This window comes from Saccoglossus kowalevskii, chromosome 21 (assembly GCF_978046115.1).
Source record: "Saccoglossus kowalevskii chromosome 21, keSacKowa6.1, whole genome shotgun sequence".
Taxonomy (NCBI): domain Eukaryota; kingdom Metazoa; phylum Hemichordata; class Enteropneusta; family Harrimaniidae; genus Saccoglossus; species Saccoglossus kowalevskii.
In genome coordinates this window covers 28,179,918-28,202,711 of record NC_140661.1, presented here as the reverse complement: position 1 = coordinate 28,202,711, position 22,794 = coordinate 28,179,918, and the positions used below count along the sequence as shown (strand labels likewise).

Sequence of the window (22,794 nt, the reverse complement as noted above, 5' to 3'; positions counted from 1 at the left end):
CACTCGTGTGGCAAAACCACCTAACTTTGCTGATATCGAATACTCATGTGCCAAAACCACCTAACTTTGCTGATATCAAATACTCATGTGGCAAAACCATCCAACTTTGCTGATATTGAACACTCGTGTGGCAAAACCACCTAACTTTGCTGATATCGAATACTCATGTGGCAAAACCACCTAACTTTGCTGATATCGAATACTCATGTGGCAAAACCACCTAACTTTACTGATATCGAATACTCATGTGGCAAAACCACCTAACTTTGCTGATATTGAATACTCATGTGGCAAAACCACCTAACTTTGCTGATATCGAATACTCATGTGGCAAAACCACCTAACTTTGCTGATATCGAATACTGATGTGGCAAAACCACCTAACTTTGCTGATATCAAATACTCATGTGGCAAAACCACCAAACTTTGCTGATATTAATTTCTTGTGTGGCAAAACCACCTAACTTTGCTGATATCGAATACTCATGTGACAAAACCACCTAACTTTTGGTCAAATATTATCACCTATAGAATTCCCATAGGCGACAGTTAACTTTTGAGATTAATAACTAACGAAGCTCGGTGAACTTTCACACATTAAAATACATAAAATTTGTCAAAACTATGAGTTTAGGGTAACAAAATTCAGTATTCGATCAGTGGTCTTGTTCTGAAGCTACGTAACTTTTCTGATATTGGTGCTAAGTATCTGTAAAGGACCGATGGAGTCAGTCAGTGATATTCTCACTAACACATTCTACTAAGTCTGAATGTTTATAGAGTCACAGGGTTTGGCCCTGAAGCTACACTCTATGCTAAGAGATATTGTAAGTGGATAAACTGACATAATAAAGCTGTGTAATCCTATCAAACTTTGTAGTAAGTACTCTATTTACATTTAATTGAGTGATGGTGTATTTTACCATGTGTGTTAGTCTTAGATAACTTTAACAAAATCTATTAAATACTGGGTAACTGAGATTCTGTCCCCGATAACGTCATGACATTTGTTCCTACTTTCAATTAGAGCTATGAATTGCATCATGGGAGCATAGTTTGACTGATCACTGATTGGCTGATGTCACTCAGGCTTCTTTATTACCACCAAATGCATTTTTCTATAATTTCTTTGTTAATTTTAAACTAGATGAATATAACTTCCTATTCAGATACATCTCGCCTACAATTTTTGCAAAAGATATGAAAAAAAAATGGTTGAAAATAAATTGCAACGAATAAAATATAGTGTCAAATGGATTGTCTGAAGTGCTGTAATAACGGCCAATTCATAGCAAGTACATCTAAAAAGCCTACTTATTTCAAATGAAAGCATTAATAGTCTGCACAGTTCCAGTTTGAAAGCTATTCATTACTCATTCAATGTTACATTCATAGCACAATCAATACATGCACAGTTACAGAAATCTCACACAAACCACAATAAATTAAGTCTTAAATAAAAATAGTAAAGTAATGCAAATATGCACAAGATATTTTGAAAAGAAACAAAACTTTAACGTTCTTAAGTTTATTTGATTTAACACCCCGATGTAAAAGTATTCAATGCACAATTCATATCAATATGGCTGCCGGAAAAATTATCACCATGACAACAGCATGAACTGCAACAATGATTCTATGTTTAATTTAATATATTACTGCATGATTATGAAAACAGCACAAGCAGCTCTATTCCCAGGGTGAAAGTACTTTCAGAGAAAGGGTGAGAAATTCACTGAAGTCAATCATCCAGCATAGAACAGAAGTCCGATTAAAAATGAAATTACAATACGATTTTGTTGCAGTATAATGACGGATACATTTTACAATGTAACATATTCAAGATGTTAGGCTGACGTCTTGATGTCAGGGCTATGCTTAGACCTGAACCACCACATAACCATAACATAGACAATAAGGGTTTTGAAAATTTGGCATTGGAAGAGTTTCACTGGGACTCAACCGGTCAAAAGCAGGTTTCACTAACTGTTGCCTCACAAGGGCTGTTAATCATCAAATTGTGAAAACTCAACAGTTTTCAATGACAAGTAAATATGCTATGACGTTGCTTTCAGAATTCAAATAAATATGGAACAGACAGAGAACTAAAAGCAATTTTTCTATAATGGATAATTAGACAAAGGTCATGACAAATGATAGTAATTCATGACTAGAGCAGCTGTGCAGCCATTAAGTCAGGACTGTTGGAATTTACCTTTAATAGCACTACGTTAAAGTACTGTAATAATTCAATCACTCTAAAAATATAATTCTAATTTTTATTCTAACTATTCAGTCACCTCGCAATATAAATATTTGTTCATGAATTAATAAAATAATGGTCCATCATTCAATACGCATATTTCATTGACTTACATAATTTTGACAAATCAGTTGATGTGAATCTTGTAATCTACGATCGCATTCGGTATGACCATCCTGGGTTTAATTGATTCTCATTATTCTACATTTTGAAATTTTTTATATTTAATCCTATGAATACCAAAGTCAACTCTTTCACCAAATACCCCCGTGAAAAATCTAACATATTGTTAAAATTTTTTATCAAAAGTTTAGTAAATCTGTATTAAAAATGAATGAAAATGTGACCAAAAATTATAACAGGAAAAATGATGACATGGAAAATGTTAAAATGGCCGCCAGGTTTAAATATACATCTAGACAACGGTAACATCGATTTAAAATGACTATAATTCAAATTTAGTAATTATATGTTTATACTTAAAGGAATAACAACAGGTTAACAGTTTGACATTTCTAGACTGTTCACAGAACACCTACAGATATTTTCAACAGTTTCAAATGACATTTTAATACTAGTAACTTCATTATGAATCCACCCACACTCACATCGTTTCAGAACATAGATCAACAGCAGAGTTCTAACATGCTACATATTACCATATTACTCGAATAAGAAACCTGTCTTAGTTTTCACGAGCATGGTCGAAAAAAATAAATTGACTTTTCTCCGTTGACTATCTGACCTATTGCATATAATATATGTTTGTCACTTGTCTCCTATCATGTAACAATCCATTCTATTCCCCCTAGTTACCTCATAAGTACTATCATCAAAAAACGCCAACACAAAAATGACAAACAACATAGAGGTTGTCACTACTTGAAAAACAGCAACACAAATTAAGAGAGATATGCTTATAAAATGACTACAAATGTACGAACTCACCTTTCGTTATCTAATTCGTGTAACCGAGCAACGATTTCAAGTGATAGTTTACTTCGTGGTGTACTTCTTCCCGATGAGCCACTGTATCGACTACTACCACTACAGGAAGACCGACTGGAATATGGACTACGAGGTGTTTTAGAGCGTAACTTCACATTACTGGCAGACATGTTAGCTGCAATAGATAAAACAATGCATAGAGTCATTAAAAGAGCAATTAAAGAACAATAGATAATAACAGCTCTTAATTATTCATGATTGTAATTAATGACCACAATACACCATCTGATTACAGGACACTTTGACTGATGGATTTGCTAGGGGATCTTTAATTATTTCCTGAAGAATACTTTCGAAAAAATCAACCTTTTGACTATTGAAAGTCAATTTTTGCCATCATTCTAAAATGAATCTATGCTACGTGAATTTTTCAATGATTGGAAACATGTCCATTCTGTTCAAAATTAACAAAGAAATTACAGAAAAATATACAAAAAATGTGCAAGCTGTATACATATGGCATAATAGTAATAAATTTGAAGTAGTTGATAGTCTAGTGTTTATATTTATTTGTATTTTTCTACTGTCTTCGTGTACATAGAAATCCCTGAATTGAAAACAATGACCATCTATGTACAGACATCATAGACTACGCTGAAAACATTCAGTACACAATGTCGATTATTCTGACTTTACAGTACTGTATTGCTTATTTTAGTTGTACCCTGTATTATGTATTTACATACAAGTGCATGTTTCTATGGTCAAAATAAGACTTCTAATACAGCAAATACCGTAAATGTATGCATTTTTCAGTTTGTTTAAATTTTCCAATTTTTGCAGATTAAGGAAATTTGCTGGCTTATAACTACAAGAACATACAATAGCATCATTGTTTTACAACCAAAATAGTGAGATATAAAATGCCACAAATGCAAGTGACATTGTAAATATTTTAAAAATAAATACGTATGTAGTACATTGTACCTTGAAACAAAGCAATGAATGAAGTCACCCAGAATGATAAAGATCCTGGAATTTAATCATTTCTTATCTATGCCGATTATTGAAACAATAAATATAATGAACAATATTCACCAAAACATCTGCCATGATATTACAGGTGAACGACTTGTGTCAGTTTTGATGTGTCAATAACTTGACATTGTGCACACCATGATGACCACAATATGATAACTGATAACAGTAGTTGTTTGAGAATTGGTTAACCAGCTACATATAAAGTTGTTAAGCAGTTACACAGAACATTCTTAACCACAACAATAATGAGTGTTGTGTGAGGGCTCTCTATTGAGAATGACCAAGTGTCCAAAACAAATTATATTTAGGGATTCATTTGACTTTTCTCTGAGACAGAAATAAATAACATGGACTACTTGAAATAAAATTAAATTTATAACTATTTTCGAAAATTTACCAGAGCAAAACCTGTCTGTTAACTGAATGTCAGTTATCTCGTAATTAGAAAAACTATTTGTATATTTGTACAGAAACATTTTGGTATGATATATTTATAATTTCCATGCACACTTTGCAAGACGGGATTTAAGATACTATTCTAAAAGAAGAATTCCTCAATCTAGTCAGTACTTTAAAATAGTTAAATTGCACAACCAATAAATGTGGCACTCTCAAATAAAATATTAAGTAATGTTTCCGTGTAGAATTGACAGCCACATTATAAATCCATCAAGAGAGTTGGATCATATGGACAGGAAATACAGTTGAATGCAAGACAGACAGTCAATTATTTCCACTGAGAGATTAAAGATTTGGCGGCAAAATATTTTTCTCTGAAGCATAATCAAATATTACAATTTGTTTTTTCTGAATCTCAGGCAGGAAAATCTATCAATTTTTTATACAGCTGTGAAAAATGCTGTCTACAGATGAATATATATATATATATTTTTTTTCTTTCTCCCTCCATCACAGGCTACCAACTCTCACTAGAATACTGTGGAATACTTTATTTTCGCTGGAATTAATTTTCGCTGAAAAGGCTTTTTGGGCGTTTTGTATGGAATATATTTTCACTGATTTTTGATGAGTTTAATGGGAAATATAGGAAAAAAAGTATATTCGCTAGATTTTATTTTCACGGAATCATCCCTTCAATGAAAATAGCGAAAATAAATTCCAAGCGAAAATAAAGTATTCTACAGTAATAGATTTGTTCCAAAAGAAACTGAGGATATTTGTCATAATTCGAGAGCTACATAGAAGAAATAATTCATTATATAACACATTCTGCTAACTAGTCTGAATAATTTATTATATTACGCCAAACATATTCATGGTTGTCAAAACATTCATCATCTCTGCAATGAATTTTTACAATTGAAAATTCTATAAATAATTTTTAATTATCTTGAGTAAAGAGTTAGTAATTTCATTTCTCCAATGATTTAACTTTTGAAAGAATCTTCAAAACACAAAACTAATTGAAAATTCAATAATTCTCCTTACATTAAACATTTTACTACCCAGCTCCATTCTACATTTACATTACTCACTTAATATGAAGACGTCATTTCCATGAAACTAATACTCAATAATAGTGGAAAACAATCTCTGGAAATAATATTTATTTGTGATTTCTATCCTCAGAGCACATCTCAGGTAATCAGGGTGGATGTTTGTTTCGAGGTATTTTTATGTAAGGTCAAAAGAGAAATCACAGAAGAGGTGATAATCAATAGTTATTAACAAAAGAAAGTACTTTCACTTTGCAGAATGAAATGAACAATTTTCAAGGCAATATATTGAAACAGTTTAAGTGCTTTTCTCATCAAAAGGAATCTCATCTAAGAACGTGTCTCCAGTCAGGGACAGTTAAAATACTCATGTTAGTTATTTTAGTTATTTTGCAATCCAGGAAATTTACATTGTAAGGATAATTTTGAAATTTTATAAAAGTCAGTGTGGATTCTATGAAACCACTGTCATTTATCTCGACTAAATTTTATGAAAGTTACGATGAAAGCTACTCCATTAAAGATTTGTTCACTGCTACAATGTTGCCATGTGTGAAAGTAAAACAACTCTAGGTCTACATACTATAGCAATTTGAATTCTTCTATCAAAAACATCAAATCTTGTGATAATCCAGAAAAAGAACACAAATAATCAAGACATCAATTTTTAACCAATAGTCCCCATAATATGAACATGTTCACTTTGTAATGTAGTTGCCTATAGGGGGCGCTCTTCACAACAGTTCTATTATATTTCCTAAGTCTGGAAACCAGGAAGTTCACACAAATCAGTACCACAGAATTTTGATTAACATTTGCCAAAAAAAACATCAAATACATCGTTTATTCAATAATATGTTCATTAGTGCCAGTGCTGCATGACTTCCAGTTGAAAGATTTTTCTTTTCTTTTTCTTTTCTTTTTTTTGTTGACATTGAATGTTAATGTTGTCTCTCCTGACTTTTTTTGTATGTGCAAATTGCAAGTGCTGGGGCCGACACAATATTCATGTTTGGGACTACATGACAGGACTGTGTGGCCATCTTCCTATCAAATGGCAATTTAATGCGCTATCCTGGCGTCAACCAGGCTTGGTCGAACACAACCACCAAAGTCGCATTTGTTAGTGAATGAATCTTGGCCAGTGGAATTGGCCTTCCCATTGAGTCTGTGGTACACTCACCCAGGGTAGGGGTCAACCCTTTGATATTCAGCCTTAGGTAGGATTTAAACTTGGGTCTACCGATCATGAGTCTGATGCAACAGCCACTATGCTACCAGTGACTGTTTTTCTATAAAGTTACTTACCATTTAAATTTTGGTCTAAAGAATCAGGCACGTTGGCAGAGGTTAACATAACATCAGCATTGGTTTCTTCATCTTGCATACTTGTTTGTATCTGTGTTAGGACATCTTTCATGTTTGACGCTTCGGACTCTAGTTTGGTAAGATGGCTGGAGTTGTCCTGCAACTCCTGGCGTAGATGAGAATTCTCTGATTTTAGTGATTCAACTTGCTGTAGTAACTGGTCGTAAGACGACACAGCCATTTTCTTAAATCTAAAATCAATAACAAGAAAGAAAATATATTTTAGTCTTATTATATATAATGATTGATTAAAAATCAATAAGTTAATTTTTATATAGATATAGTTTATAAATTCAAAAATACTAAAATATGTCATACATTGTAGGGTTTAGAAAACAATTCAATGTTGATCGATTCGCAAATTAAAGGCGAGAGAGTCGTCACCTGCCCACGCTCAGGAATTGAGTCCCAAGCGATGACAACAGCACACGCTAAAAACGCAAAGGTTCGTGGGTAGACGCTTGTTTGTAAACAGTGACACGCCATCTGACGCATGCGCAGGTGGCAACCCCCCCCCCCCCAGCTTTAAGCATATCAACACATTTTTTACAATAACATAAGGGGCCTCAATATGTGGACAAAAAAAAGACGTGAGGCATACATGTCATTGTGTACTGTTAGTATGCTTACTTGAAAGTAAATTCAAAATTGAACAATGGTGACAACAAAGATGAGGAAAGACATTTTCCAATTCTATACACAGTTCTTTACAGTTGTATACCGTGGGATGGACACAAACGAGCAGACTAATCAGTCTGTGTACAAGAAGTAGACACACCAACCACCAATTAAATAAGCTTTACACTATGACAAACTACAAGAAAGCTTGGCTGAAAAACGTCTAAAAATCAACTGAATAAGATCAATCTATTGCAGGAAACAGAAAGTACAAGTAAATGAACCACAGAAAGTGTAGTAATGAAAAAGATAGTATGCACAAATGTAGGAAAGAGAAAATAGAATGCATTAATGTGAAAAACGTCTTATCAATAATACATAGCAAATGCAGAGCGGAAAAGAATCAAAAGAAACATAAAGGTCAGAAATCTGACTATGTCTTTTCTAATAATGATCAATATTATAACAATAATCCCATTCAACCATGCATGCTAACAACATATACAGCAATTATTGAAAACATACAAGTTAGGCATTCCCCATAATGCATTGTGATATTTCCCATAATGCATTGTGGATATTTCCCATAATGCATTAAATTGGAAAAATTATGGCATATGCAACTTTATATACTTTTCCCCCACCCATGACACTTGTTGTTTTATGTTGATAATTACACAACTGGGTTTGTCAAAAATATGTTTGTGCAAATATAAAACAAATATGATTGACAAATGAAAGACAAAGTGTTTACAGGAGTGGGTTTTTCTGTACAAAGTGTTCAGACAGGGATCCGATTGTACACAGAACTGGGTTGAGAATGGTCACAGAAATTCTTTCCCAGGAAATAACCTCAATACAGCACAACATGATATTACTATCAAACATATCATTTATTTCAAAGTTTACTACAAGTTCGTGCAATTGTCAATTAGCGAATATTTGACATTTGAAAACTATTAAATACGGATATCAGGAAATTAATGGGCCATTATGATGATAGACTTTATATTGAATGATTAATTGCCTGACAACGTTGAGTAACTTCAGTAAAATTCAAGCTTTGTTAAATATTGAATTGTAAACCACTTTAATTATAGTCCCACAGCCAAGTAACCATGGAGATGTAAAATTCTGGCAAAAAATAGAAATCACTCCTGAATCTCCTCCATTTTGATGGAGAATAACAAAAATTTAAAACTGCCCAATGGTGGCATAGGATGATGCAAACGGTGACATAGCAGATGCAGTCCAGGATGATGCCAACGGTGACATAGCAGGTGCAGTCCAGGATGATGCCAACGATGACATAGCAGGTGCAGTCCAGGATGATGCCAACGGTGACATAGCGGGTGCAGTCCAGGATGATGCCAACGGTGACATAGCAGGTGCAGTCCAGGATGATGCCAACGGTGACATAGCGGGTGCAGTCCAGGATGATGCCAACGGTGACATAGCAGGTGCAGTCCAGGATGATGGGTATTGAGATTCTGCTGAAATTTATGTTGTTACATCTACTTGTATGAAGCTATCATACATCTCTAACATAGAAATAGACAGACTTTCAAATTGTATTTGTACATTTGAGTAAAAATCATAAACAAATGTCCTCAAGCAACCCAGACAGTTGTGGTCATCGACAGATTAGATCAGAAAATTCACCATCTGTTCATTTCATTGATTAAAATATCAGCCACAAAAATCCATAATTCCTGTTTAAGTCTAGTAATATCATGACTTAATTACTATATCTACTGCTAGAACATAAATCATGATTTAAAATCTGGATAATGGTATAATAATTAACTGTAGTTTTATAACCTCTGAACTCATATTCAATTTTCTTTAGTCAACATGCAAGTTGTTTTATCTTTGAGGCATGATGACAGAGTTAAAAATGCTATGAATATCATCATTATGGAAAAAAAGTGAGAGTCTGTACATAGTGTACATCAAAACAAGCTGAACTACTTTCACCCACACACTTACGTCAGACACTTCTTCATCACATAAGGTCATCGACACAAGAAATAACATCTCTGGACTGACTGACTCACTCACTTGTGAGTAAGATTTTTTCAAGTGACAACTCTTGCATCCTAATTTATTGGCTGTAAGTGGTATTTCTTCTGACCTTGCAGACTAAAGGTCAAACCTTGAAAATTAGTAGCGGATCAGAGATCCAGTGAGACAGAAAAGTCTCACCTTTGACAGCCTCTGTACAGGCACTGCCGTATGTGACAGGACAGGATCAATACATCAGGCAATGATGAATAATTCAGGGACAGATCTAGATATTTGTTAATATGCCTTTCAGTTGTGGGATATCATTCAGCAGAAATACAATCACAATGTATACATTTTAAACGTCCTACATCCTATTTAGGTCATATCATACTATACTGCTGAATAAACTACTTTTAATAATGTTATCTCTGTGAACCAGTTATATCTTGTGATACTTCATAGCCAACCATCTTGGGATCATTTGACTAATATGACTGAACCCAAATATTATACCTACTGGTATTTATTGGAGCAAGGAACATTTTGTTCACTAGCCAGAATTTGATAAGTCAAGCAATTTAAGCTATTAGAACTGTACAGCCAATAAGAGACACTCTTACAATCTTGAAAATATTAGAACTATATAGCCAATAACAAACACTCTCACAATCTTGAAAATATTAGAACTATACAACCAATGACAAACACTCTCACAATCTTGAAAATATTAGAACTATACAGCCAATGACAAACACTCTTACAATCTAGAAATTATTAGAACTATACAACCAATGACAAACACTCTCCAAATCTTGAAAATATTAGAACTATACAGCCAATGACAAACACTCTTACAATCTAGAAATTATTAGAACTATACAACCAATGACAAACACTCTCACAATCTTGAAAATATTAGAACTATACAGCCAATGACAAACACTCTCACAATCTTGAAAATATTAGAACTATACAGCTAATGACAAACACTCTTACAATCTAGAAATTATTAGAACTGTACAGACAATGACAAACACTCTTACAATCTAGAAATTATTAGAACTATACAACCAATGACAAACACTCTCACAATCTTGAAAATATTAGAACTATACAGCCAATGACAAACACTCTCACAATCTTGAAAATATTAGAACTATACAGCCAATGACAAACACTCTTACAATCTAGAAATTATTAGAACTGTACAGCCAATGACAAACACTCTTACAATCTAGAAATTATTAGAACTATACAACCAATGACAAACACTCTCACAATCTTGAAAATATTAGAACTATACAACCAATGACAAACACTCTCACAATCTTGAAAATATTAGAACTATACAGCCAATAAGAAACACTCTTACAATCTTGAAAATATTAGAACTATACAGCCAATAAGAAACACTCTTACAATCTTGAAAATATTAGAACTATACAGCCAATAAGAAACACTCTTACAATCTTGAAAATATTAGAACTATACAGCCAATAAGAAACACTCTTACAATCTTGAAAATATTAGAACTATACAGCCAGTAAGAAACACTCTTACAATCTTGAAAATCATTATCACACAGGTGTTCTCTATACTGGTAACAGATAAACATAAAGGGATCTCTTGGTTGCTTACTATATAGATAAAGACTGGGACAATTGACAATCTATTCATCAGAAAACGCCGGCCTCTTTGATTCAGAGCCAAGAGTGTACCGAGGAGGAGTTTCCATGCGGCACCTTTTGATATTTACAGAAAGAGCACAGTGTCATCTTGTTGACGTGACGGTAAGATTTGAAGTTGTTCAAGGAACAAGTCCCTTGGGGATAACTAACTGACTTTAATGATACTTGAACAAAAGAATCTTAGAAACGCAGGAAATACTGCGGTGAATATGACCACTTCTTTGATATGAATATAAAATACAGTGATGATAGATGTGAAGAGTACCGGTACGTCACAATCAATGCGTTCTCTATCGTAATACATAAAACTGAGTAGACAAAATCAATACAATTTAATGCAAACATGGAAACCGAGAGTTAGTGTAGTTTTTCAAAATTTTGGTATTTTATAAAAGTGTCATAATCATAATTAATAATGCCAAAATTGCTCTATGAGAAATACAGCTCTAATAAAACGCAGGTAAACCATTAATTTATTGTATACTAGCTTATTCAAATATTATTTCCTTCGGCTACAAACACACCACTGACATTTACCTAAACACATGACAATACTGTATACACGACCAATTACAAGAAAATTAATTTGTAAGCATTTTACTTTAACAATTTATTTTCAGCATCTATGACATTTTTTGTTGCCACAAGATGAGATCTACTGGGTATTGCAACTGACAAAAGTGACATATATTTAAAGGTCAATATCACGAGAGAATTTCACCGCAAGTCTGGGGTAGTAGAGTTGAAGTTAGTCGCTGTTACAAAAGACAATGCTATAATATAGAACTCCCCCTAACATTATCCTGACAATGATAAAAACAAAGTGATTAACATATTACATTGTCATGCTAATTAGCCACAGCACAGTGCTATTTCTGAGGGGGGGGGGGGGATAATTGCAATCTATAGCATTAATAGGATTTGTATGACATACAATATACAATGGACTGACAGACCTGGTTCTTGGCTGGTAATACCACAATCAGACTGACTTCACAACTTGTCTGTATCATTACAGAAACCAATGAGAGCAGCACAAGCCCAGACCATATAGCCATATACACAGGGATGCAAATGACCTTTTGGAAACTATTTGACTCCTTAGGGGTAAACACAGCAGTCACATGCTTGAGAAATTATGCTTTTTGGGTTCTTTTGTCCAGGGTTTCATTTACCTTATGTTATACTTATACAAATGTACATTGTATAGCATGGCGTAATACATCCATCCTTTGGCCCACTACTCAATTCCCTGTGCCGTTACTGAAAATCAACACACCATATCAAAATTTCAACATTCTGAATGCTTAGTGCTTTTGAATCAGTGGTACAGGTAATACAGACGTACATAGACTCGCTCCAATTCAGAAAGATTTTCTCCATTTTTGAGATTCAACAAGCGGTTAGAAGGGATCCATCAACTCACACCTTGTAACAAAAGGGGAGTCTACACGAGTGGCAGGATCAATTTTAGAATAAATACCCGCTTCTAACCATTCTCGTTACTGAAACTATCAAAGTTGTACGAGCATTTTATTGCTTTACAAGAAAACCACTGTTCCATTTTGCCTGCTTTTATCATGAAATGGGAATTTGTCTGTGATACCATCTTACTTTCCAAAAGTACAGGATTTGATTTCTGCCCCACAGCACTGATATGAAATGATTATCCAAACATTTTCAAACAATGCTAAACTCAATGATTTGAAAATGTAAGATTTTATCCTAACTCTATTGAAAAGACACATTGCGATATGTAACAATATGCAAATAAGGGACAATGTTGACATGTTTAACTGCTATGTATCCTTATAAAAGTAGAAATCATGAATTTCTATTGTTTTTTGTCTTCTATTGTTATTGCCTGTAATATCTAATTATTAAGCTATTGTTCTTTGATTATTACACTTTTGTTTAATTATTAATTAATTGTAGCTCATTATTATTCTATTGTCATTTTATCCTAACAGAATTCTGGTTGTTATCACAATTAGATACAAATTCAAATCTTTCACACACCAGTTGAGTATAAAAACTGTTGAATTGTTCCAATAGTTCAGTACATGATATAAATATATACAATATGAATGATGTTTAACCTTTTCACCACCAGTTCCCTCTTTCCATCTTAAATTCACAAAATAGTCCCATTTTTAGTCTGCAATTTCCTTCAGAAGCCAACATTTTTGAGTAAAAACTGAAAATTGACCCATTTTTTTTTATCTGTTGGCTCCAAAATTATGGTTCATTTTGTAAAAATATTGAAGAATACAAGAAAAAAGTATGAAAAAATTTGGCGAGAAAGTATTGTTGTGAAAAGGTTAATTAAGACACAAAGCAGCGCAGTGCAGTTCAGTTGTAGTCATGGATACACAACAGCTACATGTATGGTTATCACGTAGCATCGCTCACAAAGTACCTAACTATCATACAAAGCAAAAAGTAAATACGGTACGGTACGGTACATACATGTAGCACATTTCTTCACTCACCAGACCTTTAGCTTTAATGGTCACCTTTAGTACTAAAACTGTGAAACACTATTTAATGGAAATTTTATATACAAACAAAAACAGGCTTTCATTGCTCTGTCTGTAAAAGCACTAACAGTGTTTACTTTGAAAGTAGATACCCTCTGCAAGTTTGGTCAGGCTGCGATCAATGCATGGCGGTTGAAAAAATATAAGGCAGTTTCATCAATTGTTTCAGTAAAAGTAAACAAGAAAATTGTTGGTTTTAGTTTGGCTGAAATAATTTAGCGATAAATATTTTCATTGAACAAACAGATAAAGACATTGAACACTATCATTCTACCACCAAAATGTTTATGCAAATATTTTTATTTTTTCCAAAATTTTAGCATTATTTTGAACCATGCATACAGAATACAATATTGATTATTATTTTTAATAGTCAATAATTTCAAATTTTGGTCAACGAAATTAGGGATACACAGATTTTAAACAGAACTATCTTATACATGGAAGTAGACAAGGTTGAAAATGGCAGTGACAGGGTCAAGGAGCTTCTTTACATTGTAGCGCAAATTAAATTTGAATTGTCTTTTGTGAGTGATGGTTCATATTATAAACCTGATGAAAGTAAAATAAAATTATGGGGTCATGTTACACATTACACAGAAGATGAAATATTTAAATTTCAAAGAAGAGATGAACCATTGATGACAACTACAAACTACTGTATTTGCTCTATTAGTCGTATACATGTATGGGTTTTCGTAAATACTGGTGTCTGTTGTCCAAATAAGCTGAAAAGTTTGAAGAGCCAGTATAAAATGAATAACATTTTTCGTTTATGTGAACTTCCATTTAAAGATGTGCTTCTAATAGTGCAATACACTTTACTTGAAATATTGTTGTGGTAGTGGCTAAGACATGCACGCAGACTGACAGCAACAATTTTACATAGGTGAAAACCACTTTGGTTTGTTCCAATAGGAATCAGATCTGCCAGTCATTCTGCAGACATCCACTTCTCTTAATAACGGATTCTAAAACTTAACACCTTGGATGTAATCTATCATAATAACACTTACAAAAAGAAACGTAATGCTCGATAGTCTGCGTTAAAAAGATTGATAACATTCTCCACAACAAATAGCGCTTGAAAAAAACAATGGATAATTACGTGTGAAGTTGTTCAGAAGTAATTTAAAGAGATACAATATTTTCAAACCAATTCGTTAATCAAAATTGGTAAAGGATAAGAAAAAAGGAAAGACTGACAGGCATAAATGAAATGATAGACTACAGATTGGCAGCTCTGAGTAAGACTCAGTAACTTATTCTTCAATTTCTGGAATAAATTGTCAGACATTGCACACCTGATCCCAAATTAGCATATAATAAGAAAACACTACCATATGCAAATTAGGTAGCTTATTTGCCTAATTGGATGAGGGGGTGGTGGCCTGTATGTGTTTACTGATTGTATATAGAACATTATAATCCACTATGTTCCAATTATGCAAATTACAAATATGGAAATCAGAATTATGCTAATTACAATTATGCAAATAAGATCTATTGAATTTACCTCAACAGAGAGAGATGAATGAAACAATTTTGTGAATGAATTTATTTTTTTATTTCCACATACACAAACAATCTTTTTAGATCAGGAAATCATTTTTGTTTTGTTTTAAATACTATTGTATCCATAGAAACGTTTATAGTCCTACAGTACAAGCAAGACAAAAAAAATGCCATGGATTTAGTAAAAAAGTTTCATTCCAATTTTTAGTAATTTTTTATCATATTAATGTTGCATATTTTTCTGCACATGATTTGTGATACGAAGATGAAAGTTTAACAATAATAAACCTCAATTCAAAATAACTTTATCTGAAGCCTGACCTATGTTCATAATCTAAGATGTCACCCATGTAGAAGAATTTTGTTGCCGAGATAACATAGCAATCTTAACAATGGTGTGTGTGATGACTCATATCCACTACTAATTGCATCAACTCATTTCCATCTTAACAATGGTGTGTGTGATGACTCATATCCACTACTAATTGCATCAACTCATTTCCATCTTAACAATGGTGTGTGTGATGACTCATATCCACTACTAATTGCATCAACTCATTTCCATCTTAACAATGGTGTGTGTGATGACTCATATCCACTACTAATTGCATCAACTCATTTCCATCTTAACAATGGTGTGTGTGATGACTCATATCCACTACTAATTGCATCAACTCATTTCCATCTTAACAATGGTGTGTGTGATGACTCATATCCACTACTAATTGCATCAACTCATTTCCATCTTAACAATGGTGTGTGTGATGACTCATATCCACTACTAATTGCATCAACTCATTTCCATCTTAACAATGGTGTGTGTGATGACTCATATCCACTACTAATTGCATCAACTCATTTCCATCTTAACAATGGTGTGTGTGATGACTCATATCCACTACTAATTGCATCAACTCATTTCCATCTTAACAATGGTGTGTGTGATGACTCATATCCACTACTAATTGCATCAACTCATTTCCATCTTAACAATGGTGTGTGTGATGACTCATATCCACTACTAATTGCATCAACTCATTTCCATCTTAACAATGGTGTGTGTGATGACTCATATCCACTACTAATTGCATCAACTCATTTCCATCTTAACAATGGTGTGTGTGATGACTCATATCCACTACTAATTGCATCAACTCATTTCCATCTTAACAATGGTGTGTGTGATGACTCATATCCACTACTAATTGCATCAACTCATTTCCATCTTAACAATGGTGTGTGTGATGACTCATATCCACTACTAATTGCATCAACTCATTTCCATCTTAACAATGGTGTGTGTGATGACTCATATCCACTACTAATTGCATCAACTCATTTCCATCTTAACAATGGTGTGTGTGATGACTCATATCCACTACTAATTGCATCAACTCATTTCCATCTTAACAATGGTGTGTGTGATGACTCATATCCACTACTAATTGCATCAACTCATTTCCATCTTAACAATGGTGTGTGTGATGACTCATATCCACTACTAATTGCATCAACTCATTTCCATCTTAACAATGGTGTGTGTGATGACTCATATCCACTACTAATTGCATCAACTCATTTCCATCTTAACAATGGTGTGTGTGATGACTCATATCCACTACTAATTGCATCAACTCATTTCCATCTTAACAATGGTGTGTGTGATGACTCATATCCACTACTAATTGCATCAACTCATTTCCATCTTAACAATGGTGTGTGTGATGACTCATATCCACTACTAATTGCATCAACTCATTTCCATCTTAACAATGGTGTGTGTGATGACTCATATCCACTACTAATTGCATCAACTCATTTCCATCTTAACAATGGTGTGTGTGATGACTCATATCCACTACTAATTGCATCAACTCATTTCCATCTTAACAATGGTGTGTGTGATGACTCATATCCACTACTAATTGCATCAACTCATTTCCATCTTAACAATGGTGTGTGTGATGACTCATATCCACTACTAATTGCATCAACTCATTTCCATCTTAACAATGGTGTGTGTGATGACTCATATCCACTACTAATTGCATCAACTCATTTCCATCTTAACAATGGTGTGTGTGATGACTCATATCCACTACTAATTGCATCAACTCATTTCCATCTTAACAATGGTGTGTGTGATGACTCATATCCACTACTAATTGCATCAACTCATTTCCATCTTAACAATGGTGTGTGTGATGACTCATATCCACTACTAATTGCATCAACTCATTTCCATCTTAACAATGGTGTGTGTGATGACTCATATCCACTACTAATTGCATCAACTCATTTCCATCTTAACAATGGTGTGTGTGATGACTCATATCCACTACTAATTGCATCAACTCATTTCCATCTTAACAATGGTGTGTGTGATGACTCATATCCACTACTAATTGCATCAACTCATTTCCATCTTAACAATGGTGTGTGTGATGACTCATATCCACTACTAATTGCATCAACTCATTTCCATCTTAACAATGGTGTGTGTGATGACTCATATCCACTACTAATTGCATCAACTCATTTCCATCTTAACAATGGTGTGTGTGATGACTCATATCCACTACTAATTGCATCAACTCATTTCCATCTTAACAATGGTGTGTGTGATGACTCATATCCACTACTAATTGCATCAACTCATTTCCATCTTAACAATGGTGTGTGTGATGACTCATATCCACTACTAATTGCATCAACTCATTTCCATCTTAACAATGGTGTGTGTGATGACTCATATCCACTACTAATTGCATCAACTCATTTCCATCTTAACAATGGTGTGTGTGATGACTCATATCCACTACTAATTGCATCAACTCATTTCCATCTTAACAATGGTGTGTGTGATGACTCATATCCACTACTAATTGCATCAACTCATTTCCATCTTAACAATGGTGTGTGTGATGACTCATATCCACTACTAATTGCATCAACTCATTTCCATCTTAACAATGGTGTGTGTGATGACTCATATCCACTACTAATTGCATCAACTCATTTCCATCTTAACAATGGTGTGTGTGATGACTCATATCCACTACTAATTGCATCAACTCATTTCCATCTTAACAATGGTGTGTGTGATGACTCATATCCACTACTAATTGCATCAACTCATTTCCATCTTAACAATGGTGTGTGTGATGACTCATATCCACTACTAATTGCATCAACTCATTTCCATCTTAACAATGGTGTGTGTGATGACTCATATCCACTACTAATTGCATCAACTCATTTCCATCTTAACAATGGTGTGTGTGATGACTCATATCCACTACTAATTGCATCAACTCATTTCCATCTTAACAATGGTGTGTGTGATGACTCATATCCACTACTAATTGCATCAACTCATTTCCATCTTAACAATGGTGTGTGTGATGACTCATATCCACTACTAATTGCATCAACTCATTTCCATCTTAACAATGGTGTGTGTGATGACTCATATCCACTACTAATTGCATCAACTCATTTCCATCTTAACAATGGTGTGTGTGATGACTCATATCCACTACTAATTGCATCAACTCATTTCCATCTTAACAATGGTGTGTGTGATGACTCATATCCACTACTAATTGCATCAACTCATTTCCATCTTAACAATGGTGTGTGTGATGACTCATATCCACTACTAATTGCATCAACTCATTTCCATCTTAACAATGGTGTGTGTGATGACTCATATCCACTACTAATTGCATCAACTCATTTCCATCTTAACAATGGTGTGTGTGATGACTCATATCCACTACTAATTGCATCAACTCATTTCCATCTTAACAATGGTGTGTGTGATGACTCATATCCACTACTAATTGCATCAACTCATTTCCATCTTAACAATGGTGTGTGTGATGACTCATATCCACTACTAATTGCATCAACTCATTTCCATCTTAACAATGGTGTGTGTGATGACTCATATCCACTACTAATTGCATCAACTCATTTCCATCTTAACAATGGTGTGTGTGATGACTCATATCCACTACTAATTGCATCAACTCATTTCCATCTTAACAATGGTGTGTGTGATGACTCATATCCACTACTAATTGCATCAACTCATTTCCATCTTAACAATGGTGTGTGTGATGACTCATATCCACTACTAATTGCATCAACTCATTTCCATCTTAACAATGGTGTGTGTGATGACTCATATCCACTACTAATTGCATCAACTCATTTCCATCTTAACAATGGTGTGTGTGATGACTCATATCCACTACTAATTGCATCAACTCATTTCCATCTTAACAATGGTGTGTGTGATGACTCATATCCACTACTAATTGCATCAACTCATTTCCATCTTAACAATGGTGTGTGTGATGACTCATATCCACTACTAATTGCATCAACTCATTTCCATCTTAACAATGGTGTGTGTGATGACTCATATCCACTACTAATTGCATCAACTCATTTCCATCTTAACAATGGTGTGTGTGATGACTCATATCCACTACTAATTGCATCAACTCATTTCCATCTTAACAATGGTGTGTGTGATGACTCATATCCACTACTAATTGCATCAACTCATTTCCATCTTAACAATGGTGTGTGTGATGACTCATATCCACTACTAATTGCATCAACTCATTTCCATCTTAACAATGGTGTGTGTGATGACTCATATCCACTACTAATTGCATCAACTCATTTCCATCTTAACAATGGTGTGTGTGATGACTCATATCCACTACTAATTGCATCAACTCATTTCCATCTTAACAATGGTGTGTGTGATGACTCATATCCACTACTAATTGCATCAACTCATTTCCATCTTAACAATGGTGTGTGTGATGACTCATATCCACTACTAATTGCATCAACTCATTTCCATCTTAACAATGGTGTGTGTGATGACTCATATCCACTACTAATTGCATCAACTCATTTCCATCTTAACAATGGTGTGTGTGATGACTCATATCCACTACTAATTGCATCAACTCATTTCCATCTTAACAATGGTGTGTGTGATGACTCATATCCACTACTAATTGCATCAACTCATTTCCATCTTAACAATGGTGTGTGTGATGACTCATATCCACTACTAATTGCATCAACTCATTTCCATCTTAACAATGGTGTGTGTGATGACTCATATCCACTACTAATTGCATCAACTCATTTCCATCTTAACAATGGTGTGTGTGATGACTCATATCCACTACTAATTGCATCAACTCATTTCCATCTTAACAATGGTGTGTGTGATGACTCATATCCACTACTAATTGCATCAACTCATTTCCATCTTAACAATGGTGTGTGTGATGACTCATATCCACTACTAATTGCATCAACTCATTTCCATCTTAACAATGGTGTGTGTGATGACTCATATCCACTACTAATTGCATCAACTCATTTCCATCTTAACAATGGTGTGTGTGATGACTCATATCCACTACTAATTGCATCAACTCATTTCCATCTTAACAATGGTGTGTGTGATGACTCATATCCACTACTAATTGCATCAACTCATTTCCATCTTAACAATGGTGTGTGTGATGACTCATATCCACTACTAATTGCATCAACTCATTTCCATCTTAACAATGGTGTGTGTGATGACTCATATCCACTACTAATTGCATCAACTCATTTCCATCTTAACAATGGTGTGTGTGATGACTCATATCCACTACTAATTGCATCAACTCATTTCCATCTTAACAATGGTGTGTGTGATGACTCATATCCACTACTAATTGCATCAACTCATTTCCATCTTAACAATGGTGTGTGTGATGACTCATATCCACTACTAATTGCATCAACTCATTTCCATCTTAACAATGGTGTGTGTGATGACTCATATCCACTACTAATTGCATCAACTCATTTCCATCTTAACAATGGTGTGTGTGATGACTCATATCCACTACTAATTGCATCAACTCATTTCCATCTTAACAATGGTGTGTGTGATGACTCATATCCACTACTAATTGCATCAACTCATTTCCATCTTAACAATGGTGTGTGTGATGACTCATATCCACTACTAATTGCATCAACTCATTTCCATCTTAACAATGGTGTGTGTGATGACTCATATCCACTACTAATTGCATCAACTCATTTCCATCTTAACAATGGTGTGTGTGATGACTCATATCCACTACTAATTGCATCAACTCATTTCCATCTTAACAATGGTGTGTGTGATGACTCATATCCACTACTAATTGCATCAACTCATTTCCATCTTAACAATGGTGTGTGTGATGACTCATATCCACTACTAATTGCATCAACTCATTTCCATCTTAACAATGGTGTGTGTGATGACTCATATCCACTACTAATTGCATCAACTCATTTCCATCTTAACAATGGTGTGTGTGATGACTCATATCCACTACTAATTGCATCAACTCATTTCCATCTTAACAATGGTGTGTGTGATGACTCATATCCACTACTAATTGCATCAACTCATTTCCATCTTAACAATGGTGTGTGTGATGACTCATATCCACTACTAATTGCATCAACTCATTTCCATCATATTATCTTTCAATGGAGAAAGAAAAGAAAGACTTGATAGAATTGTCAATGTTGATTAAATGGTAATAACAGAGCAATTTGCAAAATTACGAGTGATTTATACATTTTGTTCATTCCTTCAGTCATGTTTTTTGTGTTCAAAATATGTTTATTGTTATAATGAGGAATTTCATGACAGGATCATGTTGACGGTTCATTGCAGAAAAATAATTGCATGCAAAAAACAGATAAATTTAATTACATCTCTACTGTAGAATACTTTATTTTCGCTTGGAATTTATTTTCGCTATTTTCGCTGAAGGGATGATTCCGTGAAAATAAAATCCAGCGAATATACTTTTTTCCCTATATTTCACATTAAACTCATGAAAAATCAGTGAAAATAAATTCCAAGCAAAACGCCCAAAAAGCCTTTTCAGCGAAAATTAATTCCAGCGAAAATAAAGTATTCCACAGTATTTGGATACTATAAAAGCTAGGTCTTTGTAATTCAACGATTTTAGTTTTTAATACTAAAGTAAAAAATCTTAAGCTAATTATAATTATTCACAGAGTTTTTTTAAAATAATAATAGAAAAATGTGAATGTTTTACACAATATCATGAAATATTTCCTCAAATTGTTGCCATAGTGATAACATGATGATGGAAGGTTTGAAAGATAAGATTAGGAGGGGGGTTTACTATAGCTTCAAATTTTGCATAACTGAGCATGTTACTGTGTACATGCAATGCATGATGGGAAAACACCTCTTATTGTACATAACGGAAAACTTGTATCAA

At 34.0% G+C, this 22,794-nt stretch overlaps 1 protein-coding gene across 1 annotated transcript in view; it reads right to left on the bottom strand.

Moving 5' to 3' along the window:
* Positions 1-22,794, bottom strand: part of LOC100371477 (adenomatous polyposis coli) — an 84,427-nt gene that overhangs the window by 31,995 nt on the left and 29,638 nt on the right. The window contains exons 2-3 of the mRNA XM_085495114.1: positions 7,018-7,268; positions 3,212-3,386 (exon numbers count right to left, since the gene is read on the bottom strand). Coding sequence (XP_085351240.1) covers positions 3,212-3,386; positions 7,018-7,268 — 426 coding nt within the window. The remainder of the gene's footprint in view (positions 1-3,211; positions 3,387-7,017; positions 7,269-22,794) is intronic.